At 40.6% G+C, this 27,020-nt stretch overlaps 2 protein-coding genes across 3 annotated transcripts; both read left to right on the forward strand.

The window, feature by feature from the left end:
* The first annotated feature begins 525 nt into the window (after nt 1-525).
* On the forward strand, nt 526-26,848 carry Dnal1 (dynein axonemal light chain 1). 2 transcript variants are annotated; one of them, XM_048362607.1, is made up of 8 exons: nt 526-609; nt 4,622-4,660; nt 7,913-8,022; nt 10,674-10,729; nt 14,365-14,420; nt 16,066-16,192; nt 18,223-18,363; nt 22,265-26,848. In XM_048362607.1, the coding sequence occupies exons 1-8, from the start codon at nt 607-609 to the stop codon at nt 22,303-22,305; spliced, it is 573 nt and encodes a 190-aa protein (XP_048218564.1). In that variant the 5' UTR covers nt 526-606; the 3' UTR covers nt 22,306-26,848. The 2 variants fall into 2 exon arrangements, with proteins under 2 accessions (XP_048218564.1, XP_048218565.1); XM_048362608.1 differs by lacking the exon at nt 526-609 and adding an exon at nt 1,084-1,138.
* On the forward strand, nt 11,972-12,551 carry LOC125363412 (single-stranded DNA-binding protein, mitochondrial-like). The gene has a single exon (XM_048362609.1). The coding sequence runs from the start codon at nt 12,032-12,034 to the stop codon at nt 12,473-12,475; it is 444 nt and encodes a 147-aa protein (XP_048218566.1). The 5' UTR covers nt 11,972-12,031; the 3' UTR covers nt 12,476-12,551.
* Nucleotides 26,849-27,020: the final 172 nt, after the last annotated feature.

Here is a 27,020-nt window from a genome sequence, read left to right on the forward strand (position 1 = left end):
ATAGGAAAGTCCTTAACGCTGCTGTCAACAATACTGGACCAAATTATTAACAGTAATAATATCTGCTCATCTCTCTTCTCCACAGCCCTGCTAACAATACAGAAAACATTATTTTCGGCCACTTTTGGGGCCCAGAGCTCCGCCATGTAAAGCCAGCGTGTTGGGGAATCCCTCGAATGTGGAGCCGGGCCGGGTGGGGCAGGCTTGTGTGGCGCGGGGTCTTCTGTGGGGTGGCCAGGGGAACCACAGAGGTGTATTCTTCTCCCTCTTAGAAGAAGGGCAAGTGCCAGGGTGGGGAGGTTCAAGAGTTAAACTTTAGGCAGACCCTTCACTGGAGATGAGCCGGAAAGGTCGTCCCCGGTCACTCCGGGCACGGTGGGTTTCCAGCCTGCGGGCGACGCAGCAGCCACAGGGACGCAGGAGGCCGAGCCGGGAGGACCCCGCGGAAGGCCCCCCGTCCCACAATGCCCCGCTCGCGCCACCCCGGGGGCGGGGAGAACGGACCGCTGCCGGGGCAGGCGTCCGCAGCGCGCACCCAGCGCTGCGCATGCGCGCTGACCCCGGCGGGCCCTAGCAACCAGAGCAGTGACAGTAGCAACCGCCGGGATGGTGAGTCCCCTCCGGGCCTCGCAGGCCGGGCGGAGAGGAGACGGGGCGTGGGCACGGGTGGCGGCGCGGGGCTTGTGGGCCGCGGGGGCCTCGAACCGCGGGGAGGGAGCCCGTGGCGAGGGCTGGCTCGATGGAGCCGCGGGCCCGAGGGGGTCCCCGGGGTGGGGTGCCGTGCGGGGCGGGGCGTGGGAAGTGGGATTGAGGTGCGGGACCGCGGGCTGAGGGAAGGGGAGGGCGGAAGCTGGGAGTGGAGGGCGCGAGGCGTGGGAAGGAGGCGGGTGACGAAGGTCTCTTCACCCAGCAGGGATTGTTGACGCTCTCCCCACGCCCCCGGCCAGAGGGAAGCGGCCAGGGCCGCAAAGGGTGCACACCCCAGCCGGCCTTGCTGCCCCGATGGTGGCCGTGGCCCTCACCTGCACTGTGCCCCGATGGCCCTGTTACTGGGAAACGCTGAAAACCCGCCTCGGCGGAGGAGAGTTAGGACAGCATTCTCAGATTCCACTGTGGGCCGTGTTGGAACGCAGCTTAGGTGAATTTCGTGTCACTGGGGGCCGCCCCCAGGAGTGAGCATTTCAGTGGTGACCCCCAACTGACGGTAAAATCGGGGAGCATCCCACCACGCTTGGAGAAACGCAGCTGCCTTCCGGGTGGGACCTAGCTGCCATCTATCCACAGTTCTTACGAAGTAATGGTGCTTCTCCACCACTACTTAAAGTGTGCACTTCTCTCGCTCTGTGACTTGGTATTTCCAGCTAGTTGGAAGAGAGTTACAAACCCCCGCAAAACTTTTGAGTGAAGTCTGTGATTGACAGGATGGGTGGAGGTGTTGATAAAGAATGACAATTGAGACTAGGAGAGTAGCTCACTGTAGATAGATACCCAGTACTACTCACGAAAGAAAGCCACAAACATTATATTAGGTGTATGTGTGAGAGAGAGAGAGAGAGAGAGAGAGGGGAGAGAGAGAGAGAGAGAGAGAGAGAGAGAGAGAGAGAGAGAGAAAAGAGAGAGAAAAGAGAGAGAAAATTCCCAACACTAGTTGAGTGGCAGAAACTGAGCCCAGGAGATTAAAACGATGACGTCATGCCAACCTTCAATTATATTAAACATCATCTCCATTTCTTAGTTACTCCACAGGCAATTAGCTAAAAACTATTATCAAGGAAAGGAAAAACGTTTTACAACTTAGGTTCAGTGTTCAGGTTCTAGATTTACCTATTCAGGTGAAAAAAACTGTTCTAAATAAGGAAGAATTAGCCATGAGATTATTGAAAATCTTTAATTAGAGAATCAGAACCAGCCATTGATGAAGCTAGCTAGGGCTGCAGAGTGGTAGGCTTGGACTCTCCAGAAATGCAGGTCAAGATAGTATTTAAGTTTTTTTTTTAAAGTAGCTTCCAAAGTCTGAAGAAACTCTATTTTATGTTCTGAAAAATCAGAACTATCATATTTCAACTTAGATACACCTTTTCACATTTGAGTATTGACAAAATACAGTGCTAAATTATTTTTAGCCTCTTTTCTTTCTTTTTTGAGACAGTCTCATGACATAGCTCAGGCTAGCCTCAAGCCATGATTCTCTTTGGCTCAGTCTCTAAGGTGCTAGGATTACAGGCATGCATGTATCACGACACCTGGCCATCTTTTCTTTTTTAATGACCTATCTTTTTTTTTCTTAATGGTACATGAGATAAAGGTGTTGCTTACACTAGAAGTATGTTGCTAGGATAACTTTCTCTCCCAAGTCCTGCCTGCCAGCAGTTATTTGGTGCTCAGTAGAAATTACCATGTCTATATTGCTTCTGGCTTGGTCTGGACAGCTTGGCCCATTAATAAAGTCCACTTGGTCCATTGGGCTTTTGAGGTTTGGGCCTCTACTGTGACTTAGGGAAATCCATGTTCTCTATCAACATAACATATTGCCCAAATCTGTAGCTATTGAGCTCTGTAGAGCTATTGCCTCTAACATTGTATTACAGTGTTGTCTTTTTATGGGCTTATACAAGATTTCTCTGGGAAACACCACCAGGATTGGATTGTTCTCACTGAGGATCTAGGTGTACTTCATTTCCCTAGCCCACCAGCTACTTTCCTGAAGGGCTACACTAGTTTCAACTTCCCCCAGCAGTGCATAAGAGTTCTGTTTCTCTACATTCTCACTAACTTTTGCCAGTCTGAAAATGTTTTGTTTTTCTAATGTCCTGTGGTTTGACTTCAAATTTTTCTGATTTTTTCAGTGAGATAATTTGATGAGTTACCCGAGTCCATTCATTTTTTTTCCAATACCCTTTGTTTATGAATTTTAGGAGTTCCTTGTATGCACTACATGTTGCAATAGGCTTTTGTTGGCTTCATGTGGAAAATGTCTTCTCCCAATTTCTCTGTTGATTTTGTCAGAGTCTCTGTCCCTAAGCTTTTTCACTCAAGCCTGGAGCCCAACCACTTGAGCCACAACTGCCCTCTGGTCTTTTTACTGGTTAATTGGAGATAAGAGTCTCTCAGATTTGTCTGTCCAGGTTGACTTCAAACTGTGATTCTCAGACCTTAGCCTCTGGATTACAGGTGTGAGACACTGAACTTGGCTTGCGACACTTTTGATTGACACTTGGGTTTTTTCTAGAAAAAACTTGTTGACATTTTGAAACTATCAACATATTTTGCTTGTACTATTTTGCATTTGGAATCTCTGTGGTAGCCAATCATTTCCCCTTATTCCATAATTTTAGTTTGTATATCTCTCATTTTTGCCTAATCAGGCTTGAAATTCTCAGTGATGTGCTGTGTGTGTGTGTGTGTGTGTGTGTGTGTGTGTGTGTACATGCGCGCTATGTGAGCCAGTCCTGGGGCTTGAACTCAGGGCTTGGACACTGTCTCTGAGTATTATTTTATTTTTTGCTCAAGGCCAACGTGCTACCTCTTGAGCTACAGCCCCACTTCTGGCTTTATTGGAGGTTAATTGGTGATGAGTCTCAGAGCTTTTTCTGCCCAGATTGGCTTTGAACCATGATCTTCAGATCTCAGTCTCCTGAGTAGCTAGGATTACAGGCATGAGCCACCAGCTTCTGTCTTGTCTTTCATTCTTTTTTCTTTCTTCTTCTTTTTTTTTTTTTTTTGCCAGTCCTGGGGTTGGAACTCAGGGCCTGAGCACTACCCCTGGCTTCTTTTTGCTCAAGGCTAGCACTCTACCACTTGAGCCACAGTGCCACTTCTGGCCTTTTCTGTTTATGTGGTGCTGAGAAATCGAACCTAGGGCTTCATACCACAGTGCTACTTCTGGCTTTTTCTGTTTATGTGGTACTGAGGAATCGAACTCAGGGCTTCATGCATGTTAGGCAAGCACTCTACCACTAAGCCATATTCCTAGCCCCTGTCTTTCATGCTTGAATTTAATGTATAGTTTTTTATGTAAAGGTTATTAATACAATATGTGTTCACTTTTTAGATATAATGATGTCTTTAAAAACTTTTCTTTTAGGGCTAGGAATATGGCCTAATGGTAGAGTGCTTGCCTCGTATACATGAAGCCCTGGGTTCAAGGTCGTGAATAGCGATAATCACAGATACGTGGGAAAGATATGTAGGAGGATGAAGGTTAAGGCCAACATGGGCCTGAAAAATAACCTAAAGTAAAGAATTCTGGAATCATGGCTCAAGTGGTAGAGTTCTTGCTTAGCAAAGATCTGGCAAGTACCCAGTGCTGTCAAAAAAGCAATCGCAGAAGTGAAGATTTACTTTACTATCAAATGTTGGAAGCTATGAATTTTTGCAAACCTAGTACAAGTAAAATCTATGAGCATTGTTTAATGATTTATTTTCTGAGATTAAAAGAAAATTTTCTGGTTTCACAAAGCTACAACAGCTTCTTACCTTGAAGTCTCAAAGGGGAAAAAAAAGAATAAGTTTAATGGTAGAGAACAAAGCTAACATTTGTTGTAATGAAAGTGAGCCATCTAACCACATCAATAAAAACAATCTTGTTTCTTCTTTCTTTTCCTTTTCCTTCTTTTGTAAGGCTAAAGCAACAACCATCAAGGAAGCCTTAGCCAGATGGGTGAGTATATGAATTTCACTTCTTTTAGAAACTATATAAGAAATATTTGGGTAGTTACTGAAATCTGACCACTTAACCCAAGAGTGCTATTGGATCTGTTCAGCTGTCTGTTCTTTGGTTGTAGATACATGAGCCTATACAGGTGATGAAATTTTATATGACCTGATACACACTTACAGATATGCATACCTGAAATGTGGGGAAACCTGAACGAGACTGATCAATTTATATAAACAGCAATATTCTAGTTATGATATACTATAGTTTTGCAGAATAGTATCACTGAAAGAAACTGGAGACACTGGACACATGATCTCTGTTGTTGTTTTGTTTTTTGTTTTTTTTTGGCCAGTCCTGGGCCTTGGACTCAGGGCCTGAGCACTGTCCCTGGCTTCTTCCCGCTCAAGGCTAGCACTCTGCCACTTGAGCCACAGCGCCGCTTCTGGCCGTTTTCTGTATATGTGGTGCTGGGGAATCGAACCTAGGGCCTCGTGTATCCGAGGCAGGCACTCTTGTCACTAGGCTATATCCCCAGCCCTCTGTTGTTGTTTTTTTTTCACTTCTGGAGATCAAATCCAGGGTCTCACCTCCATCCCCTGTAGTAGTTTGTTTTTTACAACTTGCAGGTTGATCATTCATTATGTTAATAAAATTTTCAACCAGAAAATTCTGACCACTACAATATTTAAGTATGGCTGATTCATCTGTTGCTATAAAAATGACTGAAATCTTTATGCTACAATACACTTTCAACTTTGTCATCACTAAACTCTACGTCATTTTCAAGCAATAGAGTGTCTATCACATTGTCTGGGATTTAGTTAGGTAATGGTTTTAGTCTCCTGAGGTTAGAACAGAGGCAGCCCATGTAGACAAATGAAAATCACACATAGACAGCTGAGAAAGCATGGAGTTAAAATACTAAAGTATGTGTTAGAGAGGAGACCACATTGCAAAATAGGTGGTAAATATAAAGCTTGTTTTGAATATTGTAACATTGAATAGTTTGAACATCTGTAATTGAGCATTAGAGATCAAATCTCCATAGAGAACAGTGTTTTCTTTGTTTAGGCAGTATGCTTTGTTACATAATTATGAACCTTTTGCTTTTGTCACTAACTTTGAATAAGAAGTCTTTTAGAAGCTATGTTATGGGGAAAAGAAGCAAAAGTGGATAGAATATTTAAATTCTTGTTTTGGTGCTTACAGATTTCTTATTGACTAGATAATTGCATTTTGAAAATTCATTTATCAGGTTACAATTTGATAAATATGTGAGTATTGTATAGACTGATTTGAGTTGATTTCTTTAAATTAGACTTTAGGACATTTGTTTATAATGACTAGTACATTTGTACATTTTAATTTGTTTTGTAGATTCTATTTCTAATTTATATTATTGCCATCAGTCTTTGACTTCAAGATATTTGAAGATATCAAGCTCACTCTTTCTTTTTTTTTTGGCCAGTCCTGGGGCTTGGACTCAGGTCCTGAGCACTGTCCCTGGCTTCTTCTTGCTCAAGGCTAGCACTCTGCCACTTGAGCCACAGCGCCACTTCTGGCCATTTTCTGTATATGTGGTGCTGGGGAATCGAACCCAGGGCCTCATGTATACGAGGCAAGCACTCTTGCCACTAGGCCATTTCCCCAGCCCTCAAGCTCACTCTTTCATCGATCAGTCCACCATTTATTTTTTAACATTTAATGCATGTCTAACAATTGCATATATTTATGGAGTGCAATATGACATTTTAATAACAACATAATCAACAACCTCTAAATTTCAAATCAAATAAAAGTAATCACTCCCAAATTAAAAAAAAAGTTCTACAAATGTTCTCATAGCTATTTGGAGATACACAACTAATTATTGTTAACTATAGTCATTTTTCCGTGTGTGAACACTGGAACTTTTTTTTTCCAATTTTTATTATCAAACTGATGTACAGAGAGGTTACAGTTTCATAAGTTAGGCATTGGATACATTTCTTGTACTGTTTGTTACCTCGTCCCTCATTCCCCCCCTCCCCTTCCCCTTTCCCTTTCCCCCCCTGAGGTGTTCAGTTCACTTACACCAAACAGTTTTGCAAGTATTGCTTTTGTAGTTGTTTGTCTTTTTTTACCTTGTGTCTCTCAATTTTGGCACTGGAACTTATTTATTTATTTATTTAGTAGCTCATTATCCTTTACTCCTCCCTCCTCCCTACCTCTCTGCTAACCAGTGTTCTCTTAAGTTCTGTGAGATGAATTCTCAGCTTCCATCAATGAGGAAAAACATGCAGTATTTGTATTTCTGTGCCTGGTACATTTCACTCAAGATAAATGAGTTCTCCAAGCTCATTCACACTGTTGCCACAACAAACTCAGCATTTATTGAAGATCTATTAGAGTATTTACTGGGTGTCAGTTTTCTTTTCCATAAGCTACAAAAGTATGGCAAAAAAGAAGTATTAAATGGATGTGTATTAGATCACTTTCTTTCAATAGATTGTATATCTTCTATTGTTGGTACGTGATGTAATTTTTCAAATGAACACTGTGCTAGGTTATAGAAAGCAGGAAGTCAGAAGAAATGGTCCCTGAACTCCCAATTTTGTTTGAGAGAACTGTCCTCCCTTATTACTAACTCTAGGTAATAAGGTGCTTAGAAAACATTAATAGGCAGTATATACTGATAATTAAACTTTGAATTGTGGTCTTAATAATGAAATTAAGCTCTAAGATAAGATTTGGTAGTGAGAGTAGAACAGATAACTTTGACTTGAGCTATATTGTAAAGAGTGTATCTCTTTAAGGTTCTTAGTATTTGTGGCTCTCACTTAGGCTGAACTGTGGTACAGAGAGAAGACAAAATGAAAGATAAATCCATCTTACAGATCTGGATCTGATATTTAAAAAAATAGTTGTTCAGGGGCAAGGAATTCTTTTCAGGATAATATTTTTGTTGTGCTATGGTTTTATTAATTTATGGACTCTTAAAGCATTTAAATACCATAAAAGTAAATATTTCTTTTCCCCTAACTTCCACTTATTAGGGACTTAATGGTTATTTGAAATAGCCAGGTAGAAGCCTGGCTGGTAGAGTCAGCAAGTAAATGTATCAATAAGTGAAGGATGAATAATTATCCAACAATTATTAAATTCTAATCATTGTTTTGAAATAAACATAGAAAGACCTTGGAAAATTCTGGTCTCTGTTCCACACTACAACTAGGGATCATTTTGTTCCACATTTATTATTTTTTCCCATAGGAAGAGAAAACTGGGCAGAGGCCAGCTGAAGCTAAAGAAATAAAGCTTTATGCCCAGATTCCCCCGATAGAGAAGATGGACGCATCCTTGTCTATACTTGGTAACTGCGAGTAAGTTCTCTTTTTTGTCCTTCTAGTATTGTTATTATCTCTTCCTTCCTTTTCCTACACAAACTAGAAAAACAGTTGTTTCCTGCAATTATTTTTTATTATAAATCTCTTCTTGGAAACAACAACTATGAAAGATTATTGATTTATTGGATTTTTCTATTTTATTTGTTTGTTTGTATATATTTTTTGCCAGTCCTGAGGCTTGAATTCAGGGTCTTGGCCTTGTCCCTGAGCCTCTTTGTGCTCAAGGCTAGCACACTACCACTTGAGCTACAGCCACTTCTGGCTTGAGCTACAGCCACTTCTGGCATTTTCTGAGTAGTTTGTTGGAGATAAGAGTATCACAGTGTTTCTTGCCAGGGCTGCTTTCAGACCAAGATCCTCAGATCTCAGTTTCCTGACTAGCTAAGATTGTAGGCATAAGCCACCAGCACCCAGCTGGCTTATTGGATTTTTTTTTTTTTTTTTTTGCCAGTCCTGGGGCTTGACCTCAGGGCTTGGGAACACTGTCCCTAAGCTTTGCTAAAGGCTAGCACTCTACCACTTGAGCCACAGAGCCACTTCTTTTTCTGTTTTATGTGGTACTAAGGAATGTGGTACTGAGGCAAGTACTCTACCACTGAGCCACATTCCCAGCCCTTTATTGGATTTTGAAAGTAATACTGCACAGTACATTTTTTTAGTTGCTTTGTGTGTGTGTGTGTGTGTGTGTGTGTGTGTTTGGAAATAGAGAATCAGCAGTCTATTGACAGAGGCTAAATAACGCCATGACTATTATGATTCCTCTGTGTAGGCTGTGTGTGGTGGTGCACTCTGTCTCCCCATCTACTTGGGAGAGGGCAAGACAGGCGGATCATGAGTTCCAGCCAACCCCAGCAACGTAGTGAGACTCTATCCACAATAAGAATTTTAAAGGACAGGAATCTCGCTCAGTGCTTGAAGACTTGGCCTAGCATATGTGATGCTCTGGGTTCAGTCCCCAGTACCACACATCCATTTTCTCCTGAAAAATTATCTACCCATGTCAGACCACATTTAGTTCCTTCATGCCTAATAAGAGATTCTTCTTTTTAAAAATAAACTGAAAATACATTGCAAACCATCTAGAAAATGTTTTTATGAAGTAGAAAGAAAATTTGTAGCATGGTATAGCATACTGATGTAAAACTTTCTGGTTTTTAAAAATTCTAATTGGGATTGAATTATGCTCATTTTATAATCCTATTTCCTATGACTTTAAATATCAGATCTATACTAATTCCTTTATTCCTACTTTATTATCTAAATAGCCCATAGTTCTTATCAGAAATCTGTGACTAATTTGAGGTGATAATACCACAGTGCCTCCTAACTGTACTTTTAGACTCTATTGTCAGGGCTGTGGGAAACTGAATTCCAGAGGTTCTGCCTGACTTCTTCACACTGTGGTTTTGTTGTTTGTTGTGAGCCCTTCACTACTTCTGTTTTCTGTATGAGAAAAGCCCTCACCCCTAATAAAATCTAGGAACCTACTTGAGTGGTGGTTTTCAGTTACCTATATATTAATTAGATAGTTAGCTATTTAGAAGATTAAAGAGGAAATCAAATAGATAAGCAGGTTATGTGTAACTTGGTCTTTGCTATGAAAGCATACTGTATCACTTAAAGATTATCTTTGGGTGTTTGGTTGGTTTGGATTCTTTTTTCTTCAAGCATGATTTCAAAGTGGTCAAATACCTTGTCATAAAACCATCTCAAATTTGAGAAGATATTGTACTTCATACCAAAGCAGCTTAGAGGGCTGGGGATATGGCCTAGTGGCAAGAGTGCCTGCCTCGGATACACGAGGCCCTAGGTTCGATTCCCCAGCACCACATATACAGAAAAAACGGCCAGAAGCGGCGCTGTGGCTCACGTGGCAGAGTGCTAGCCTTGAGCGAGAAGAAGCCAGGGACAGTGCTCAGGCCCTGAGTCCAAGGCCCAGGACTGGCAAAAAAAAAAAAAAAGCAGCTTAGAAACCACGTCGAGAGAGTCAACATGTTCATATTATTTCTGATCATCTCTTTGGGCAGTCTGCCTAAATAAGAAAGAATTTATTTTCTAGCAATATCCCTAGATTTAAAGGCACCATGTTTTCTACTGTTAGTTCTCAAGAGTGGGGGATGATTAGAAAACATGCAAACTTGACCAGTATTAACATTGTTTAGTAATTGCTTTTGCTTTTTCAAGCAGATAAAAAATGAATAATTCCTCTTCAAGTCAAATCATAAGGGTAAGATACATGCTCTAGAGTCAAACTTACCTGGGTTTTAATTTGGCTCTTTCACTTCATAGCTATATAATAATGGGAAAATTGCTTAACATTTGTGTGCCTCAATTTCATTTGTAAATGTAGATAATAATAATAATACTTACCTCAGAAGATTGAGAAATATTGGGTCAAGAGTACATTCATTAAAAAATTTAATACACAACATCAAATTGTCCTCAAAATAGTTCTTTGAATTTCTATGGTGAATGCATATTAACTTTTATAATCAAAGGGGAAAAAAGATTTCAAAATAAAGGAATAAAAAAGACATGATTTAAATATTAGTTTCTATAAGCACTGCTATTGATGTATAGTTTCTGCTGTGCCATTTAAGTTTTCTTTTTGTTTTTCTCTTTTAAAGGAAGCTTTCACTGTCTACAAACTGCATTGAAAAAATTGCCAACCTGAATGGCTTAAGTAAGTGACCTATAGTAGCAGCTGTTTCTCAGATCTGTTTAGTTATTGGAATGAACACTCCAGAGACCCTGTGTAATTCCAGAAGCTGATACCTGTTTTTAACCCCAGTAACTGTCAGTTGACAAAGAACATGTATAAAACACATGTCTTAAGTTTGGTCATCCAAAGAAAATTAGAGGCAACAGGAGCCCTCCAGGCCTGTTCACAGAGATTCTGACCCTGCTATATGAGGCCTGGACTCTTAAACTTTCCTATGAAATCTAGTTGGAAGCTTCCACAACCCTACAACTTCGTGCATTCTCCAGGCCCGCAAAGCTAGCATCATGTGGGTGATGTCATGGTCTGCCACCAGCTTAAGCAGTAGCCCGGCTCCCCTGTACCATGGCTGCAGCAGCCTGAGTCCCTGCTCAGCTGAGCTTGGAGTCTCAGTGATTCCTGACATAGCGCCAAGGCATATTTTCCTGTTGTCCCAGTGCAGAGTGCTTGGCTTCTTTCAAATGATATATTAGTTTCTCTTCAGAAACTGTACCTTCTTTCGCCCCAAATTTACATTGGCCTTTTCTGATCAAATGTCAAGTTTTTCAAATCTTTCCACTCTGACTTTTACCCCTGATTCTCACTGTAACTCTGTCTAAAAGCAGTCAGCAACATCCATGCCACAGCCTGAACAATTCATCACCTTTAAACTCAGTCTCCACATTGTCCTAGGTCACAGACAAATGTAGACAAGTTCTTTACCACAGTGTCACACAAATGATCACTAGTTCACTTACCAAGAGAAACCTCATTTCATTCTGAAACCTCATGAGCACATTTCTATCAGCGTTCTGGTCTTCTGAGCTCACATCAGAATTGCCCTTCCTACCCTTAGAGCATCCTAAGCTTTACCTACTCAGCTTTTCCAAGTTTTTCTGGTTTCATTCTACAAGCTAGTAGCAAAGGTTTCTGATCACATTGTCAAATAGAGCAATTCAAAAAAGTGTATGCAGGCTGGGCACTGATGGCTTATGTCTACAATCCTAGCTACTCAGGAGGCTGAGATCTGATGAGCATAGTTCAAAGCCAGCCCAGGCAGGAAAGTCTGTGAGACTCTTATCTCCAGTTAACCACTGGAATACTGGAAGTGGTACTGTGGCTCAAGTGGTAGCGTGCTAGCCTTGAGCAGGAAAGCTCAGGGACAGTCCCCAGGCCCTGAGTTTAGGCCCCACAACTGACCAAAAGAAAAATCTATGCTAGGGAGAAGGTGGAGAGATGCGAGAGAAAGTCCAAAATATTAGATCGTAAGAAAAGAAACCAGAAGCCATGTTTCAGAGACCTGTGCTACAAGTGCTTCGTCAGTTTGTAAGACATGAATCTGAAATAGCCACCAGTTTGGTTCTGGAAAGATCTCTGAATCGTGTGCAGTTACTTGGGCGAGTGGGTCAGGACCCTGTCCTGAGACAAGTGGAAGGAAAAAATCCAGTCACAATATTTTCTCTAGCAACAAATGAAATGTGGCGATCAGGGGAAAGTGAAGCATACCAAATGGGAGATGTCAATCAAAAGACAATGTGGCACAGAATATCAGTGTTCCGACCAGGCCTTAGAGACATGGCATATCAGTATGTAAAAAAGGGGTCTCGAATTTATGTGGAAGGAAAAGTAGACTATGGTGAATACATGGATAAAAATAACATGAGGCGCCAGGCAACAACAATCATAGCTGATAACATATTTCTGAGTGACCAGACAAGAGAAAAGTCATAGTGTGGACGATTCTTCCTGGGCCAGTATTTGGTACAGCCTCATTTCCAAATCATGTATAGTCTTTATAGTTCCTAAGGACAATGATTAAAATGCTCTTTCATATAAAGTGAAAAAAAAAGAGAAAAATCTATGCTAATCATTTTATTATATTAATCTTAAAATACCCTGTTCTGGGTGGCTCAAGTGGCAGAACACTTGCCTAGCAAGTACAAGACAATCCTGAGTTCAATCCCCAATACCACCTCTCCTCAACACACTTTAGCCCCTGTGAAAAACAACAAAAAATCCCTTAATCAGAAAGTTCAGTGTTTCTCGTAAGAGAATTTAAGATAATTTGTTCAATTTAAACCAAGATATGTACCCGATATATATGTGTTATATATGGTATTCTTGCATAAATTAGGCACTTACTGCATGTTTTTGTTAGTTACCTTATTTACTCCTTATTGTCTTATAAGATAGATAAATCCTCATCCTACATATGATAGAACAAATTCAGAAAACAGGTCCTAGTGGCATACGCCTCTAATCCTAGCTATTCAGGAGGCTGAAATCTGAAGACTGATGTGTGAAGCCAGCCTGGACAGGCAAGTCTGTGAAACTCATCTCCAATTAACCAACAATAAACCAGCAGTGGAGCTGCTCAAGTAGTAGAGTTCTACCTTTCAGAAGAAAAGCTAAGCGTCTGAGTTCAAGTCCTAATACCAGCAAAAAAAAAAAAAAGTACCAAAAGCAGATTCAGAGAGGTTTATAGCTTCCAGTACTATCTGCAATGTCCCAGTATAGTTGCTACTAGCCAAATATAGCTACTAAATATAGCTACTAAGCCCTTGAATTGTGGCTGATGTGACTGAAAAACTAATTTTAATTTAATGAAAATTTAACTTTCATGCACTTAGAATAAATATCCACATGTGGCTAATGACAACTTGATGAGAACAAGTAGTTATAGAAGTTTCTATTGTGGAAGCTAATTATATTTCTTATACAAAATGAATCATCAGGGGCTGGGAATATGGCCTAGTGGTAAAGTGCTTGCCTCGCATACATGAAGCCCTGGGTTCGATTCCTCAGCACCACATATATGAAAAAGCCAGAAGTGGCACTGTGGCTCAAGTGGCAGAGTGCTAGCCTTGAGCAAAAAGAAGCCAGGGACAGTGCTCTCAGGCCTTGAGTTCAAGCCCCAGGACTGGCAACAAAAACAAAACTAAACAAAATGAATCATCATTTCTGTTTTTTCATTTATTTAATTTGAAAAAATATTATACATGGTTTTCTTCAAATGATCTAAAAGGAGTTACAATGAAAAATAAGTTTTTTGGCCATAGAGTCTCAGTTTCTCCCTAAATGCCAGCACTGTATCTACTTTTCTTCCAGAAATAATCTTACAATATACACATATATAGGCAGGCATTTTGTTAACCAAACTATAATCACTTGAAAGATTGAAAACAAAATGCTTTGAAATACTAAATTTATTTTATGTCTCTTCTAATCCTTTCTGGAGGAAGGTGAGCTAGTCATAAATACGTGTTTCTATTTTCCTGTGTGAGTCCTTACTATATCTTCATACATATTTGAAATACATGTGCTCCCAAACATTAAGAGTACAATTTTTCTATTCCTGCAATACTGTTTTACTAGCCAGCATTTTGAGATCATACATTTCAAATAATTAATCAGTTATAAATTTAATATTGGCATGATATGAAGTTATTGTTTCAGTGCTTAGCTTCGATGATCTGGGTTATTTCTTCCAGATTGCCTACTTTAATTAATACAGCGTTTTTTCTTCTTCTGTAAGGGATAATTATTACATGAAATTGCTAAAATCTTATTATTTGTAATAGTTATATGGTATGATTCTCATAGAATTCTTTCCACTATAGAAAACTTGAGGATACTGTCTTTAGGAAGAAACAACATAAAGAATTTGAATGGACTGGTAAGTTGTTATTTATTACTCTTAGAACAGCACATACTTTTTTTTCTTATTATAATGCTTGTCCATCATAGAAACTTTACAAAGGAGAAAAGCAAGTATAAACCACTGATATTTAAACACATCTAGCATTTTGATTGGCTTATACGATTTTTTCAGTTCTTCAGTGGGTCTGTAGACACTGAAATCGTACTGTACATATTTTTTTGCATTGCCCTTTTTTTTTACTTTATATGTAAAAACTCAGTTTTCTGTGTCATTTGCCCAATATATTTTCTGAATGTCTACTTTAAGACAAGTCTAGTCTAGGCATTAGAGACCACAGAATATAAAACAGCACTTACTCTGGGGAAGGGAGAGAAAAAATGAGAGAGTACAGGGGAGGAGTGACATTGTTCTGACCTACGTAACTGTAACCCCTCTGTACATCACCTTTATAATAACAATCAAAAACTTTAAAAAAAAAACAGCACATGTTCTCATAGAACTTACCTTATAGTCATGAGAGAAAGATAATTGTGCCTGTCAGGCACTGATGTCTCACACATGTAATCCTAGCTATTCAGGAGGCTGAGGATCATGGTTCAAAACCAGCCTGGAGGGCTGGGAATATGGCCTAGTGGTAGAGTGCTTGCCTTGCATACATGAAGCCCTAGGTTCCATTCCTCAGCACCACATATATAGAAAAAGCCAGAAGTGGCCCTGTGACTTAAGAGCTAGAGTGCTAGCTAGCCTTGAGCAAAAGGAAGCCAGGGACAGTGCTCAGGCCCTGAGTCCAAAGCCCCATGACTGGCAAAAAATAAAATAAAAATCTGAGAGACTTTTTCTTCAATTAACCAGTAAAAAGATGTAACTGGTTATACGGCTCAAATGGTAGAATGCCAACCATAAGCAAAAACCATGTGAGTGCAAAGACCATGAAGTCAAACCCCAGTACTGGCACATATGCACAACCAAGATAATTGCACAGTTTATTAGGTGGTGATGAATTCAAGGAAGTAAAATGAGTCATAGTAAAAGATAGAATAATGGACAGTCCTCTGTGGAAGTGAGGTGTATGGGTTATAAAGCTACAGAGCTAATGAAGGGACAAGTAAGTGCACTGAGCTAATGGAGCAGCAAGCGCGAATGTACTACATCTGATTTGTTTGAAGTTTTTGAGCAAGAGCAAGAATTGTTGATTAGGAAAGGACAGTGGTCCTCAAGAATGGTGGAAAGAAAGCCAGGAACCTGGCCATGGAGGGCCTTAGTGGCCTGGATTTTTCCCCTGACATCTTACAAAGCCGTTGTCTATAGATTTGTATGGAAGGGAAAAGGAGAGAGAGAAAAAAAATCAAGAACCAAATGCCAATGGCTCAGGACTATAATACTCACTACCTAAGGAGGCTGAGATCTGAGGATTGTTGTTTGAAGCCAGCCTGAATAGGTAAGTCTGTGAGACTCTTATCACCAATTAACTATCAAAAAAAAGCCAAAAGTGGAGCTGTGGCTCAAGTAGTAAAGCTCTAGCCTTGAGGAAAAAAAATCCTAAGGGACAGCGCCCAAGCCCTGAGTTTAAGGCCTAGCACTGGCACAAAAAAAAACCCCAAAACAAAACAAAACAAAAACCCCCATAAAAACATATAAATCAGATTTCTTTATTTTTCAGGAAGCAGTAGGAGACACATTAGAGGAACTGTGGATCTCTTATAATTTTATTGAAAAGTTGAAAGGTATCCATGTAATGAAGAAATTGAAGATTCTGTACATGTCTAATAACCTGGTGAAAGACTGGGGTAAGTTAACAAATAGCTCTGGCTAACCTTCTGCCTCCTGCTTATAGAAAACATCCAGTAGACACTGGCTTATGCCTCTAACCTAGCTATTCAGGAGGCTGAGATGTGAGGATCATAGTTGAAGTCAGAACAGGAAAATCTGCGAGACATTGATTTCTGATTAACCACCAAAAATCTGGAAATGGAACTGTGGCTCAAATTATAGAGCACTAGGCCTGAGCAAAAAAAACTAAGGGGCTGCTCCTAGGCCTGTCACAAAAGAAGGCGAAGAAAATGCTCAATCGGAACTCAGTGTAGTATTATACACCTGTATTCCAGCACTAAAGCAATTGAAGCAGGAGGCTCTTGAGTTCAATGCCAGCTTGGGTTACATAGCAAGATTATGTCTCAAACTAGGAAGAGAGAATGCTGGGCTGGGAATGTGGCTTAGTGGTAGAGTGCTTGCCTAGCATGCATGAAGTCCTGGGTTCAATTCCTCAGTACCACATAAACAAAAAGCTGAATGTGGCACTGTGGTTCAAGTGGTAGAATGCTAGGGAGCATATCCAGGCATGAACTCCTTTGAGTTCAAACTCCAGGAGTGGCAAAAAATATAAATAAATAAGTAAATAAAAAAGAGAAAATACCCAATAAGAATAAAAAGATACAAAAATTGGATTTTTTTCCCAGACCCAGGCTTTGGACTCAGGGCCTGAGCACTGTCCCTGGCTTCTTTTTGCTCAAGGCTAGCACTCTGCCACTTGAGCCACAGCACCACTTCTGGCTGTTTTCTACATATGTGGTGCTGAGGAATCGAACCCAGGGCTTCATGTGTACGAGGCAAGCACTCTTGCCACTAGACCAAATTCTCAGCCCCAAAATTGGAATTTTTATCTCTAAACACAGGGAGAAATGCCTATAAGAGTTTCTGTATTTCCTATAGAAATAGCTGTAGGATTTCCTAAATTTTAAATGCACTTAAATGTGTTTAGTTATAACAAACATTATTGTACATTATTATTCAACATGTCCTCAAGTCCCATTATAAACCATGACCCATGCCAGTATTTTGATATAGACAGTTGAATAGGACATTATGTCTGCCCTCAAAGTTTGTGGCTTAATGGAAAAATGTATAAACTAGTAATTATAAGACTGTGTGTTTTTGTGGGTATGGCTCAAGTGGTAGAGTTTCTGTCCAGCCAGTAAAAGGCCCAGCAGAATTAAAACCCCAGGAATAGGAAAGAAAAAAAAGGATGAATTACCTTATGAATTCAAAGATGAGGAAATGGGTAGAGAGAAAGGTGTTATAGCCAGAGAAGAACTGCCACTAAAGACTGCTTTTTTTTTTTTCTCCAATCTGAACCTCTATCTCTTTTCATCTCATCCTTGGGCTAGCAGGTGTCTGCGGCTCATGCCTGGAATCCTGGCTATTCAGTTGGCTGAGATCCAAGGATTACCTTTTTTTTTTTTGCCAGTCCTGGGGCTTGGACTCAGGGCCTGAGCACTGTCCCTGGCTTCTTTTTGCTCAAGGCTAGCACTGTGCCACTTGAGCCACAGCGCCACTTCCGGCTTTTTTCTATATATGTGGTACTGAGGAATCAAACCCAGGGCTTCCTGTATTAGAGGCAAGCACTCTACCACTAGGCCATATTCCCAGCCCAAGGAGTGCCTTTTGATAACAGCGTGGGCAGGAAAACTGTGAGACTAGCAAATTGACTAGCAAAAATCCAGAAGTATAGAAGTATCCATCATTCTTGAGTGAAAAAGCTAAGGAAAGGCATGGGCCCTGAGTTCAAACCCTACTACTGGCATAAAACAAACAAAAATAAGTAATCAAAGTAGAAGAGATAAGTCTTCACTTTCTCCCATTGCATAATGTCTTCAGAAAATGACTTCATATGGTACAATTTTTCTAGTTGTCTTCAAAGTCTTAAACTGATGTTCTGAATATTGACAAATTTAGCGTTATTAATTTGAAACTTAGTCCCCCCAAATTGTAACAGTATGTGTCACCATTTTCATGGAGAAAATATTCTTTATATTTGTAGCTGAGTTTATGAAGCTGGCGGATCTGCCATGTCTGGAGGATCTGGTGTTTGTAGGCAACCCCTTGGAAGAAAAGCATTCTGCTGATGGCAACTGGATTGAAGAAGCAACCAAGAGGGTTTCCAAACTCAAAAAGCTGGATGGTGAGTGGCCAGACTGGCTTGGAAATGTTTCCTAGGCATAAAAAAAAAAAACAACTTTTTTTTAGTCAGGCATCAGTGGCACACACCTGGGAGTATAGCTACTGTGGAGGCTGAAATAGGAGGTAGAATGCTATCATTGAGCACAAATGCTCAGGGATAGAAGCCAGGCCCTGAGTTCAAGCCCCAGTACTGGCACAAAAAAAAAAAAAAAAAAACAACAAAAAACATGTTTTGGCACAAGACTATGATAAGAAGCAGAGTTAAGGAAAAAATGATAAGAAAGCAATAGAGGGATGAATTTGATCAAAGCACATTATGTTGAATGCATGGAAATAGTACAGTGAAACTCCTTTGTACAACTAATATATGTCTATAGAAGGTTGTCTCTAATTATTAAGGCTATGTCTATTGATTTACTATATGAACTTTAATAGGCTATGGTGAAATGAAAGACTGCTAGGATGTTTAGTACAAAATCATCCTTAGACCTAAAGTTTCTAGGAGAGCTGGAATTATTCTCAAGTTGCAGAAAGTATTATTTTGGGAATAAATTAGACATAAGTGAGAAGTAGGTGCTTTTCCATAGTTAGAACAAAATTGTTGTTTTCTCTCTTGTCAGTTCCCCACTGCTTTTACTTTTCTAGTCTCTAGGGTCCAAGTTAACTTCAGTAGGTATCACCACTTAATAGCTTTACTGACATTTTACTAGTCAATTTATCTCAGCAAACCTTGTTTATATGGAATGTAAAAGCTGGGGATGATGATAGTACCATTAGTAATCATTTTAGAGTATACATCATATTGTTGTTATGAAGGTTAAATGAAATAACCTTAAGCATTGTGGCTAACACAAAATAAGTATTCAAAAATATTATATTTGTTATAATTATCCTAATAAGATAATTATTTTTAAAAATCCAAAAATTTAGAGCTGAGAATATGGCCGAGTGGTAAAGTGCTCGCCTCGTATCAGCACCACATATATAGAAAAGGCTGGAAGTGGCGCTGTGGCTCAAGTGGTAGAGTGCCAGCCTTGAGCAAAAAGAAGCCAGGGATAGTGCTCAGGCCCTGAGTTCAAGCCCCAGGACTGGCAAAAAACAAAGCAAAACAAAAATCCAAAAGTTCAAATATATGACAAATATTTCAGTATAAATTAACAATATATGTTGACTTTGAACACCACCCTCCCAATTCACCTGTTAAAGAAATTGTCAGTAGGCATAGTTACATCTTAGCTGTTTAAGAGAAGGCTGTGAGCCAAAGATCATCGTTTGAAGACAGCTTGGTCTGAAAAGTCTGTAAGACTCTATTTCAAAAATAACCAGTAAAGGGCTGGGAATACGGCCTAGTGGCAAGAGTGCTTGCCTCATATACATGAAGCCCTGGGTTTGATTCCTCAATACCACATATGTACAAAAAGGCCAGAAGTGGCGCTGTGGCTCAAGTGGCAGAGTGCTAGCCTTGAGCAAAAAGAAGCCAGGGACAGTGCTCAGGCCCTGAGTCCAAGCCCCAGGACTGGCATTAACCAGTAAAGCCTGGGGGTACTGGTGACTCATGCTTAGAATCCTAGCTGCACAGTGGGCTGAGATCTGAGAATTGCAGTTTGAAGGCAGCCTGGCAGATAAATCCAAGAGACTTTTACCTCCAATTAACTAGCAAAAGGCCAGAAGTGGAGTTGTGGCTCAAACGGTAGCATGCCGGTCTTAACCAAAAAAGCTAAGCAAGAATGTAAGGCTCAGAATTCAAGTATCACTTTACTGGCACAGAAAAAAAGCAAAAAACAGGACTGGAGATATGGTTCAAGGGGTAAAGTGCCAGCTAGCAAGGGTAAGGTCATGAGCTCAAACCCCAGTAATACCAGACAAATAAATAAAATGTACAACTAGGTAAGTGTTGGTGTGTATGTGTACATATGCTCCAAAGGCATCTGTGAGGTCAAGATAATGCATATAAGCATGGCCCACAAGGGTTTCTTTGTCCTCCCTCCCTCCTATGCCTTGCCACCCCCCTCAAGGCAATCACTGATCTTTCTATCCCTTTAGATCAGTTTAGATCCCTTTGAGTTCTTTTTTTTCCCCCACAAATGGAACTATGCAGAATGTTCTTTTGTTTCCCCCTCTAGACATATATGTAGGCATAAAATGACACAGTAGACAAATTCCTTCTTGTGGGGAGGTACAAGAATAATCAGGAAGAGGGCAAACAGACTTCTATAATGCTAATAATGTCCTAGTTCCTAAACTGGGTAATGAGTATATACTTATTACTTTTGTGACTCTTTTTTTTCTTCTTTTTTTGGTTGGTTGTAAGTCTTGAACTCAGGGCTTGGGTGTTGTCCCTGAACTCTTTTTGCTCAAGGCTTGTGCTCTACCACTTTGAACCACAGCACCACTTCCAGGGTTTTTATAGTGGTTAACTGGAGATAAGAGTTTCATGGACTTTCCTACCCTGGTTGGTTTTGAACTGTGATCCTCAGCTTTCAGCTTCCTGACAAGCTAGGATTACAAGGGTGAGCCACCAGCACCCAGCTTTGTGATTCAATAATTTATACTGCATTTGTATAAATAATTTTTCATAAAAAGAAGACATCTGAGAGTATCGCTCACTGTAAGTGCGTGCTTATTAGCATGTGAAGGCTCTGGGCTCAGTTCACAGCATCCAAAAGGAAGGAAGAAGGAAGGAGCAAAGGAAGAGAGAAAGGAGGAAAGGAGAGAGAGAAGGGGAGGGATTGAAGGAGGGAAGAAGACAGTAGGGACATCTGAGTCTTAAATTTCAGCCTTTTGGTTGGTCTCAAGAAGCTGTTTGAAATCACTCATTTTTACTTCTTCAGAGCAACACAAAGGAAGTGAACCCCCTCTCCTTGAGAATGGAACAGAGCCCCTCATATAGACTCTGAATGGACTAAGCCACACTGTGGCCTTTTGGACCAAATCTTGACCTCCAATTAATCAGCTGTCCCTAGGGAACCACCCAGGTTTGCCCTAAACCAGTAGGACAGACCAGAACAGAAAGAGCCCCATCTACTAAGTTACATATTTTGGTTCCTCTTCTGATGCTCAACAGCAACACTGAGGGGGCTTAAAATGCCAGAACAAAAGGCAGGTAAGACCAAGTACTAGTGAGGATACAGAACTGCTGGAACCATCATGTCTGCAGGGCGGTTGACACACCTGGGTGTAGTCACTTGAAAACTGGCGTGGGCCACAGAAGCTCAACGTGCACATCTGAGACCTAGCAGCCTCTTTCCTACCCATTTCTCCACCCCCCAAAGAGGTTTGGGAAAATGTACATAGCACTGTTTTAGTAGCTCAAAACTCAAAGGAACCCAGATGTTCATCAAGAATAGAACAGATAGATGACTTAGAATATTAAACAGAAATGAGAATAAATGAGAAGCTCATGCCTGTAATCCCAGCACTCTGGGATGCCGAGAGAGAAACGGGGGCTGGGGGGGGGGGAAGGAAGGAAGGAAGGGAGGGAGGGGAGGGGGGAAGGGAAGGGAAGGGAAGGGAAGGGAAGGGAAGGGAAGGGAAGGGAAGGGAAGGGGGAAGGGAAGGGAAGGGAAGGGAAGGGAAGGGAAGGGAAGGGAAGGGAAGGGAAGGGAAGGGAAGGGAAGGGAAGGGAAGGGAAGGGAAGGGAAGGGAAGGGAAGGGAAGGGAAGGGAAGGGAAGGGAAGGGAAGGGAAGGGAAGGGAAGGGAAGGGAGAAGGAGAAAAGAAAGGAGGAAGGGAGAGAGTGAGGGAGGTAGGGAAAGGAAGAATGAAAGAGGAAGGAGGAAGGGGAAGAAAGGAAGAGAAAAGAGGGAGAAGGAAGGAAGGAAGGGAGCAGGAACAGCAAAACAACAAAAACAGTTTTACCCATTGGTTGAGAATGACCAGAAATTGTTTTCTCTTCCATTGTAGGTACTCCAGTAATCAAAGAGGATGAGGAAGAAGAAAGTTAAGGCCATATTTTCCACTTTGTGTTAATTTATTTAAATGTCATGAGAACAATAGATAAGTTTTGTATAATTGTCTATTTTAAAGATGCTGTGTGGGACAAAAGGTTCTGAAGAGAAAACAAATCTCTCCTTCCATCTTTTCTTTAGCCCTATTCAGCGTTTCTTCCCTAAGCCAGTAACATCAACCTTAGTCTTCTTTTCGGAACTACAAATTTTCCATTTTTGCCTGGGGTCCCAGCTGTGCACTGTGTGGCCCCATCTGCTGACATTGACAGATCAGTCATCTTTAATAGCAAAGGAACAAATGCTCCTTATTCAGTTTGTTTAGTCTTTTTATTTTTCAGCCAGGCATTTAAAAGATAAACTTCCATGTCCGTCGAGGTCCATGTCTATGTGACACAGAAGCACAAGTGTATCTTCCTTTGCTTCAGAAGACAGCACGGTGACGAGAGGCCCCTCTGAACCACAGCAGCCCGAGCACTAAGACCCCCAAAGTCCAACTGGACATGGCCTTATTGTCCAGGAAATGATGCTTATTTGTTTTTCCAAAACTGCATTACCAACTGGCATTTGCACTCACATGCATGGCCACTTGTGTCAGTCATTGTGTGCAGTCCACCTGTGGCTCAGGCGAGGGGGTAAAGGCCAGGAGTGCGGCCGTGTGCTTGTGGGCTGGCTGCTGAGGCACACTTCCTTGGCACATAGTTCTCTCTATGTTTCAAATAGTCATCAGTGGTCCTAGCAGAAGTACCAGCCAGCAAATACCATCCAAATTTGACCTAATGATTTTGTCTGGTGTCCCTCACTGTTACAGCTAACAGGGTACAGATTTAAAAGATTGAATTTGGTCCCTCTCAATAAACATAGCTTAGCATTTCAACATGTATATATTTTTTGAGATGTTTTCAGTTAGCAGCTCCTAGTGTGTGTTCTGCAAGTTGTGAAGGGAAGAGAAGAGATGATTCAGAGAGAGTGGCATGGTGGGCACGTTTGCTGCCTGGCAGATGGCAACACAGTTGAGGGTTATCTTCTATGTGCAGCCTTTAGGTGACAACCCCACACTGAAAAGCAATAGTGAGGTGCAGAGATTGGAATGGGTCATGTGAGAAAATAATGCTTTCTGGAAAAAGGAAGATGTCAGTGACCAGACAAAGTCCATGCAGGCCTCGGATGCATCGCTAATACATGGCGGAAGAGACATCAGCACTCCTCTGCCCAATTGTGCCTAAAGTCCCCCAACCAGAGACTGCATATTCTTGTCTCCCCATCTGTCTGTGATCTCACTTCCGTTAACTCACAGTGCAAGAGGGGAGAGTGACTACCTGAGTAGTCAGAGGCCTGAGAACTTTGCAGCTATGGTTTAGATAGGAATTACTAGATTTGGGACCACTGCTTTGACAATCAACTCTAAATCTAAACAAGAGACCATTCAGTCTGATACCTTCTAGCTTCCTTCTGCTCTGCTTTTGAATCTGACAGGAAGAAACCCCCCAGGTTTCAGAAACTATTGGCAGTTCTTTTGTGAGTCATGGGTAATGAGCCTTCATCTTCTTTGGTGATGTTTTCTTGTTGCTTGTACTTTACCAGCAGGCAAGCTTAAAGCCATATTGTTATGTTTAAGTATATTGCCCAAAAGTTACTCTGACAGTAGTATACCAGGAAATGGATGACTTATTATTGAATTTATTTGTGAAGTGGCTTAGAGTTTTAGCGTTTGGTTTTTTGAATTGTGTAATACAGAAGTTAGTTGATTTTCTGCTTTTCTGTTTAACCACTAGTCATTATCAGAGATGTAATGTGATTTTCTTGTATTCATTTCAGACAAAAAGCATAGTCAGTTCCACTTAACAAATATTTGAGTGACTTCTACACATCCCTGCCATGGATTTAATGCCAGAATCCGTTTAAGTAGATAATAGAAGGTTGGGTATAGGACATAGTTCAGGATACTCTTCTAAATTTGTCCTTGAACTCATCCTTTACCACTGAAAATCCAGTTGATAAGAAAAATGTCCTTGGTTTATGCATCTGAGCTAAGATGTTTGACAGAATAGGAATGGACGCTATCTATGCTCCTGTATGTTCGTGTATCATTTGAACTTCTTATCATGGTACAGCTCTGGGATCAGTCTGGTAATCTAAATTTTTCACAGCAAACTTGATTTTGTCTACCAAGGAACTTAACTTTTCAGTGTTCCATATTTCAAATTTTATGGCCTATATGTTCTCAGATCATAGGAGTTTGTTCTTTTAAGCCAGAGATTCTAAACTCTGACAGTAATTACATCCAGATTCATGGTATGGAGGAGGCTGTGCTGTGTACTATAAGATATTTAGCACCATCCTTCACCTCTGCTCCAGGTGAGTTACACCTCCTCCTCCTCCACAGTTGTGATAAGAAAAGATGTCTCCAGACAGTGCCACCTGTCCCCTGGGGCGAGGTGTGGGGGAACAAATTCTTCCTGGAGCACCAGAGCTCTTTGCTCCACCGTTCCTTTTGTCCAGGGTCCATTTATTTTCAGTCTGTAGCCAGGGGCCACGAGAGCGTGAAGAAAGCAGCATGTTTCATCATCATGGAAGGAAGTAAAGGGCCACTGGGGTGTCCCATTTCTGTAATGCTCAGTTTCATAAATTTCTCATAGAAACTCAGGGCTAGAAGGCTCAACTTATCTTTTCTCAGCAGGGTCTCACGTTTTATTTTTTAGTATCCTTGCTTGTCTTAGGACAGTGTTTATTAACCTACCTCTCTGTTACTATCAACAGAATCCAACTTTATGATGGATTGGGCTTTGACACGGAGGTTTAATAGTTTCAGTATACTTTTAAAATAGATCACTATTCCTTGCCTAATAATGAACAAATTATTGCAGATGGGGGGCAGATGTTATACACAGAGATATTGTATACAATTTAGTGTATTTGAAGGTTAGTGTTGATATCAAGTTTGAATGTGGTCAGAAGAATGCCTGCTCCTAGCTGATCCATAACTTGGAACGCTTACTGGATGGCTCCACGGATTCCAGTGTGTAAGAAGACACTTCCACGTGGTCCTGCCTGGTAATTTCTGTGTGAATAGATGCCAGTGGATGAGAAATAATCTTTACTGTTGACTTATTCTCAGAGTTGGCAATGTCTAAGGAGTTGGAATCTTCTACTAAATGGAAAAGCAGCTGGCTCTCCTACAAAAGTTGGATTTTAATAATTTACTTCAAAAAAGTGAGGAAAGGTCAAAGTATCAATCATGAGTAGTTATTGCCTTTGCAGTAGACTATTTATTTACTAAGACAAAGGTCATAGGTTATTGGGAAAACAAGAAAACTGCTAAACAGCAAATTACCCTTTACCAGAAATCTACTCCTTGGATATTCATTTTTTGGTATGTGGGCTGTTTGTGTCTATACATAATGAAGCAAGATTATAAATAATGAAACAAGAGTCAGTGTAGCAAGAGTTGGTGCTTCTAACACAGCTAACTTGATTGTGTTCCTTTATCTTTTCTCAAGTATGGAATAGTTTTACTGTTAGAGAAACTATAAAATAGGTGAAAATTTAAAAATGAAGAGTTACTTTTTTTAAAAAAATCATTGCTTGTAGAAATACTGTATATATATATATATATATTCCTCCCTTTTTTTATTCGTTGGTAACTGCAAAGGAAGAAAACTGAAAGGAAAAACTAGACTGAGTCTTATCTTTGGACCTAAGATAAATAACATTTCTCAACATATGAAGAAATCATCATTGGGATTTAGCTAATTTCCCATATTGGGCAGGTTAAAGGGGAACCAAACAACTAAATTATGGTCAGAAAACTTAAAAAGGGGTACGGGAGAGTAAACTATTTTTCCATAGATTTGCACTTTAAAATGATAACCTGGCTGTAAAGAGAAAGTACTTGCAAAGAGCAAGATGGATAAATACTTAGCCAGTTAGGGAATTACCTTTGCTCTAAGTCCACACCAGAGTCACTCTCTTTGGGCGGAATTATAGTTAGGATTTCCCCACTTCCCCCCTTGGGTCATCTCCCATGTCTGCTACATCCGGTTATCTGTCTGGGGGATTTCAAGTCATTTTCTTACTTTGAGTTTAAATTTTGTGACTTTCCCACATCTGAATCCTGAGTTAATTTTGATGTTGAGTAAATTTAAGTTTTGGCCAAATGATGTGGTAGGAAGCTCTTAGCTTCTTTGATCAGTGAGTAGGGGGTACCTGCCTCTGCAGTGCTATTGCCTGGAGGGCTCACTTCTCCCAAAAGTCTGGTGATTTGGAAGCTGAGGAGGGTAGACTTATATCAGGTACTCCTCCCAGGTTTCCAGTTAGGATCATGAGAGACATTCTACAGTCTTTGGCTTCTAGAAGCAACTCCATTCTGAAGAACATTTTACCATCTATGAATACTTTGGTAATAATCTTTTATACACAGGAATTTTGTAGCATGACCTTGACTAAACTTATTGTGTTAAATTATTTGGAAATATTGTTTCTGAATGTTATTTTGTGAGACTTGTTTTAAAATAGTAATAAATTGTGTTGTTTTATAAAAAAAAAAAGTGTCCTGTTTGGTGATATGAGCTAGTATAGACTAATTACATGAACTTCAAGTTACATTCCATTTTTAAGCAAACTAACCTTTTGTAACACAGTCCATGTGAGCCGGGAAGAGGGGCAGGGAGAAAGACAGCCACAGGCGGGGACAGGAAGATGGAGGGACAGGAAGA

Source organism: Perognathus longimembris, chromosome 14, assembly GCF_023159225.1.
Source record: "Perognathus longimembris pacificus isolate PPM17 chromosome 14, ASM2315922v1, whole genome shotgun sequence".
Lineage (NCBI taxonomy): Eukaryota > Metazoa > Chordata > Mammalia > Rodentia > Heteromyidae > Perognathus > Perognathus longimembris.

Bases quoted from the DNA above. Each gene is read 5' to 3' on its own strand.
- Dnal1 (XM_048362607.1), top strand. The intron at 10,730-14,364 runs GTAAGTGACCTA...TTTCCACTATAG, and splicing joins TGCCAACCTGAATGGCTTAA to AAAACTTGAGGATACTGTCT. The intron at 14,421-16,065 runs GTAAGTTGTTAT...TTTATTTTTCAG, and splicing joins TAAAGAATTTGAATGGACTG to GAAGCAGTAGGAGACACATT.
- LOC125363412 (XM_048362609.1), top strand. From the start codon at position 12,032: ATGTTTCAGAGACCTGTGCTACAAGTGCTTCGTCAGTTTGTAAGACAT.